At 38.5% G+C, this 6,158-nt stretch overlaps 1 protein-coding gene across 1 annotated transcript in view; it reads left to right on the forward strand.

Moving 5' to 3' along the window:
* Positions 1-2,400: 2,400 nt before the first annotated feature.
* The window catches only part of Rep (Rab escort protein), a 5,808-nt gene continuing 2,050 nt past the window's right edge, over positions 2,401-6,158 (forward strand). Inside the window, exons 1-9 of the mRNA XM_018024151.2 lie at positions 2,401-2,721; positions 2,801-2,867; positions 2,949-3,140; positions 3,314-3,497; positions 3,773-4,010; positions 4,631-4,853; positions 4,947-5,153; positions 5,228-5,352; positions 5,426-5,586. Of these exons, the coding sequence (XP_017879640.1) occupies positions 2,673-2,721; positions 2,801-2,867; positions 2,949-3,140; positions 3,314-3,497; positions 3,773-4,010; positions 4,631-4,853; positions 4,947-5,153; positions 5,228-5,352; positions 5,426-5,586 (1,446 nt within the window). The 5' untranslated portion in view covers positions 2,401-2,672. The remainder of the gene's footprint in view (positions 2,722-2,800; positions 2,868-2,948; positions 3,141-3,313; positions 3,498-3,772; positions 4,011-4,630; positions 4,854-4,946; positions 5,154-5,227; positions 5,353-5,425; positions 5,587-6,158) is intronic.

The following is a 6,158-nucleotide window of genomic DNA, read 5'->3' on the forward strand; positions in this document are numbered from 1 at the left end:
TTAATCGTAAGCCGGAAGTATTAATTAATTGTTTCAATTGTTATTGGGTCGCACGGAGAGTTCGGGGAACTGTATCTACCCTCGTAGATCGTAGCGTGTAGAAAATCGTGAAAATATTCAGAGACATACTACTATAACACTATAGTGTATGTGAGAATTTTTTTAAAAGTGTAGATTCTTTATTTATGGTAATGAAAATTCATAAAATTTCTGGATAATGAATCTTCATAAGTGATATATGATTGGATTTTTTCTCGGATTCTAATTTATGGACAATTGTGAAAAAATTCAGAGGTGTACTTCTACACCAGTCGTACGCGTAAGAATTCGTTTTATGATCGTATCGTTAATGATTATTTTTAAAAAAAACAGACGAAGACCGATAAAGGAAATCGTTCTTCCAAGAATAAAATCTTTCCTGATTCACGAATGTGAGTCGGAACGAACTTCCCGGGCAAACCCATATAATAATTGAAAATGAGAAAATGAACGAAATCGTACAAGCATCAGCGAATCTAATTATTAATTAACTGATTACTTACACAGTAATTTATTGTCGATTCGCATTCCGAAGTGCGGAGGTTCCGCGGGTGATTTCGTTCTTCACGAAACATCAATCCCGTCGCACTCTAATTTATTTGTTAATTATCAAACAGAGGTAATTATTAAAGAATATTTTCGTTTTAATCGATTAAGCAAAAATTATTTGAATGTAAATAGCAAGAAGAAGGACAGGAAGAATAACAGAATTATCGCATTGTTAATTAGTTTTAATCGGAATCGAAGAATACGAATTTCCTTTTTCAACGATATTGTTAATTAATTAATTAAGGATAGTACGATATTTTGTTTTTGATTGGAACTCCTCACTTGAAATTGTAGCAGATTTCGTCCCAATGAAGGGAACTGAATGAAACCTGAGTAAGACCTTCAGGAAGGGTCCAATCAAATGTCCCTAAAGTTCTATAAAGCTATCTTTAACAGTTTCAAAATTATAAACAATAATAAATGAACTTACCAATCCAATAATCGTTATAATGCTTCATTTTTCAATTATTACCAAACCGTTGAATATGTGTTAATTTAACGTGGAAGGTACTTAGATATAACCTTCTTGAACCTTCTCTCAAGTTTCATTTAACTCCTTTCATTAGAACGAGAGTTATTGCAATTTGAAGCGAGACATGTCAGTCAGAAACTGAATATTGGTTGGACAAAGTAAGTTCGTTCGAAGTAAAAATCGGAGTAATTTACTATTTGCCAACCCGACATATTGTAAATATAAATAGAGGAGTAGTTACAGAATTCGAAATTACACACGGATTAATTTAATTACCTGTGTGCGCAGTAAATTATAGATTAGGTGATTAATCAATTCCGAGTATCGATCGAAGATCAATAATCGGAGATTTTATTTAATTAGAATATTATGTAATTAATTAATCCTCCATTTTACTGTTACCTGAAATCGAGGTAAGGATTTGTAATTCGCAGTTTGGTTGACGGACGATTGTTAATTACAATTACACACGTTCAATTGATTATTAATTGTACACACGCACGTACATCGATCGAATTAATTATGCACGTAATTAATCGACGAAAATGGACCACGGAAGCATACAAATAATTAATAATAAGAGCGAACTTTTTGACCTGGGAGACCATCATCTCTCTCCGATATTTACGAACTTCAGAAATTTTCATTTAAATAATTAAATTATAGATGGAAAAAAAGGGTATCACATCTGAAAAGTTCACGTAATGATAATAGTAATAGTAATAATAATAATAATTATAATAATAATATTATTATTAATAATCGAGGAGAGGAAAATGAAAATTGTAACGCCTTCACGCTGTGATTTTGTTTAAACGAAGAGAAAATATTGAATCTATCTACGTTAAGAAGCGGAAGCCTTAGATTAATCTTAAGAATAACACACAAACACACACACAGATGAATAAATAAATTAGATTAATTAAACTCGCCTCGAGTTTCATTCAAATTTGTTTATTACTCTGTTTATTTACAATTTTATTCCGTATTGCCAGAAAGTTCCGTTCAGATAATAGTTTCACGATCGGTATATTCTACAACAGTTCTCCGTTCTACATTTATCCGTAATAGATATGGCCCACGAGCGAAGCTAGGGAGCCAAAATGGTGGCCTATGTGGGAAGCCGTCGCGCATGCCCGGTTCATCGGTCAAAATTCTATAATTCTTCCCGACTATAATTTGGAATCTCGAAATTTGAAAAAATTCACAAACGTACAGAAGTATGTCTCTGAATTTTCTTATCGTCTTCCGTCTGCTAGAATCGAAAAAATTAAATATGAATATTATGCGGGATAGCTTCTCACAGGTCGGCCATTACGCGCCGTGGATTCCAGCCAATGGGCGTTGTTCGTCGCCACTAACTCTACGCGTTCAGTACTGTCAAAACCGCGTAGTGTTTCCTATCTGTTACCCATCCTCTCTTCTCGCCTGTCGCGAAAGCCCGTCGAAGAATACTTAATCGAAGCTCTGTGATAAACCGTGACTTTTCGTTAACAACCATCCGTGCGTGCGATGAATTGATCCCCGTCCGCGCGGATCACTTCCAACGGGCGTAGAAAACGATTTCGCAAGCGTTACGTGGGGCGAGGCTCGCGGAACATCGGGAGGGAACATGGAGGACTATCTGCCGAACGAATACGATGTCGTCGTCGTTGGCACAGGCGAGTATTGATTTTCAAGTAAATATCATCATTGTTTCATTGGAGTCAATTTTCAAATGGAGGCGTTTGTAACTCGCAGGTATGACCGAGAGCATAGTGGCTGCAGCTGCTAGTAGAATTGGCAAAAGGGTGCTTCATCTTGACAGGTAAAGAATGCTCCTTCAAATTGTCACCATGCAGCCTCAAATTTCAGTGTACCGTTGGTTTTAATGATTTATGAATCGCAGCAATGAATATTACGGAGGCCTCTGGGCAACGTTCAACTTCGATGGCCTGCAGAAATGGATTGAGGATCTGCAGAACTCGAAGAAGAATGATGAGAGCCTGGATATTGGTTTGGAAGATGGGGAAAAATTCCTGAGAACCAGTACTGAATACTCGACTGTCGAGAACATAGAGGAGACTTGGTATATTGCTGGGTAAGCTCTGTGCTTTAGAGTCAATGCAAATAGGGTTCCATGCAATTTTGTCCTAGTTACAATAATTAACGAGCAATTATTAACAGCATCTTCCTTTTTTTAATTGTTTGTTTAAAAATTTGTTCCAATTGTGACTTTCTATTTTGATTGTGTGAGTTTTGGTTAATTCACAGCGAGGCGGACCTGCCGGTGGTAGTATCGAAGGACACGCAGACCGATCACAGTAGTGATGGGACTGGAAGTGGCGACGAGAAGTCTGACGAGGATAAAGCTGAAAAAAAGGAGAACGTGAAGCAGTGGAGCGTCGATAGAATCAGAAAGGAGTATAGGAAGTTCAATATAGATTTGGCGCCGAAGGTATTTCGAATATTTGTTATGGAATAGATAGATAGATAGTTTCAATAAGAAACTGGAGTCTTAATAGCGAATCTTTAAGATTTCCCGAGGTCTATGGAAAAATTCATCCTTATCGATTAGGAGTAGATTTGGGTAAAATTCCTTCAAGCTTTAATTCGAGCCGCAGTTCGATCGATTTCGTTCGATATTAACAGAGATGTAGAAACTGTTCTTTCCCAAATCTTAAATATGAAAACAATTCTTGTGACACTGAAAAATGTCTACGTGCGTTGCAGCTGTTATTTGCGAGAGGCGAGCTGGTGGAGTTGTTGATCTCCAGCAACATAGCGCGTTACGCGGAGTTCCGTGCCGTTTCGAGAGTTGCCACGTTCATGGATGGGAAACTGACCCAGGTACCCTGCTCGAGGGCCGATGTGTTCGCCAATAAAACTGTAAGCGTCGTCGAGAAAAGGATGCTGATGCAGCTGCTCACTTCATGCATGGAACAGGGAGCTGACAGTCCGGAGTTCGATGGTACGCCTTCAACGCTTAATAGGATAATCTCCGGATGGCTGCGAGTCTTCTCTCTCTATACTGAGAAATCAGTTTCACATTCATGATTATTCCGAAAATATTCGAGTTATGAGAGAATGCGATCGTTTTTGTTGATAATTGTTTGAAACCTTTTTCGCTAGAGTCAATAATTAATGAGTTATTAACTTCGATTCTAACGAAGACAAGTTGATGGAAGGTATAAGAAGGGTCCTAAGTGCTTCTTCAGTTTCATAAAGATATTTTAACCAGTTAATTAATAATAGTTTAAAAACCAAATGGTATAACAATTATTCAGTTTTGTATTGGAACTCTTCCCTTCAAATTATTACGATTTTGATTTTAATGAAGGGAATTGAATGAAACTTGGGAGGGCCCATTCAAATGTCTCTCAAGTTTCATAAAGCTGTCTTTAATAATTTCATAATTATTAACGAAAATATACTTAACATGAAAATGATTTCTGTTCTAATTCAAATTTATCACTTGAAATTGCTATTAAAATATTTTTCGCTATCACCAATAATTAGCGGAATTCAAATAAACGGTGGCTATCCGGAGATCCTAGTGTTCAGGATTTTACGGTTGAATCTTGGCGACAGGCTTCCGCGACAAGACGTTCCTGGAGTATTTGAAAACGAAGAACCTCACGCCGATCGTGCAACACTACGTGGTCCAAGCGATCGCCATGGCCACGGAAAAGACTTCGTGCAGAGACGGTGTGAATCGCACGAAGCATTTCCTGAACAGCCTCGGTAGATATGGGAACACTCCGTTCCTGTGGCCTATGTACGGCAGCGGCGAGCTGCCCCAGTGCTTTTGCAGGTAAACAAACGAATCACGGATCTTCAGATGAAACGATCTGTGCTTCTTTAATCGGTATTAGAGTTTACTATGATCGTTGAACTTGCCTTAAAGATTGTGCGCGGTGTTCGGAGGGGTCTACTGTTTGAAGCGTCAACTGGACGGCGTGGTAATGAGCGAGAATAAATGCAAGGCCATTATCAGTGGTAAGCAGAAGATCAGTTTGGAGCACCTAGTACTTGGACAGGGACACCTTCCAGCTGAGGTAGTCGCCTCCGAAGGCGAGCAACGGATATCCCGCGGAATATTCATTACCGACAGGTTCCGTTCGATCAAATTTTTAATCGAGACCCGCCGTTTCTTGTGTTCGTCGATCGAATGACGATTGTTTGTAGGTCAATTATGCAAGGGGAGAAGGAGAATTTAACGCTTTTATATTATCCACCGGAGCAGCCGGATCAAGAACCGGTCACCTTGATCGAGCTGGGACCATCGACCAACGCCTGTCCCCAAGGATTATGTATGTTCCTTTTATAACGATTCACAGTTTATTGTAGATCGATAAATAATAGTTTAGGCTCCCTCCTTTTTAGTTATGGTGCACATGACTTGTAAACGTACGAAAGACGCGAAGGAGGACCTGGCCTACGTCGTAGAGAAATTTCTCAAGGCTGAACCGTTGGACCCAATGGCGGTTCGCGCTTCGATCCACAGTCATACTCAGACCGTTCCCAACGACAAGCAACACGTTCAGGTTAAATTTCATTTCTTAGTAGTTCGTAGGCGGATCTGCGAAATTTTGTAGTGGGACGAAATTAAATTAGAGAACGAGGGGTTTAATTCGAGATAAGAATTAAGTAAATCGGTGAATTATTAACGAAGTTATCAGAGGTTGAAATTGAACAGTTTTCTATAAATTGTTCCATCGATCGAATTTATACATTTCGGCTCCTCGGACGATGTTAGACTTTCACAGTCGATTTACGTAAAAGTGTTTGATAAACTAAATTGAGGTAGAGAGTTCAAAGTTTATTTTAAGCCACGAACGAACTAAATCGGTTCATTATTAACGAAGTTATAAACAATTCAACTTGAACAATATTTTTCATTAGGATAGAATATTTAGAATTGGATAAGGTTCGATTCGAAGTCGATTTTAAACCCTTAGAAGTCGATTTAAGGACGTTAGTCCCGCTGAGTTGGTCTCAATCATTTCAAGTGTTGCCACGTAGTGGTACAGATATTAAATAGAAACAAATGGTTGAGAATCTTTGGCCCTCTAATACATCGCACAGCGTATACATACGCACTTACACAACCTTACAC

Source organism: Ceratina calcarata, unplaced genomic scaffold (genome assembly GCF_001652005.2).
Source record: "Ceratina calcarata isolate Rehan_Ccalc_2016 unplaced genomic scaffold, ASM165200v1 scaffold321.2, whole genome shotgun sequence".
NCBI classification, from domain to species: Eukaryota; Metazoa; Arthropoda; class Insecta; order Hymenoptera; family Apidae; genus Ceratina; species Ceratina calcarata.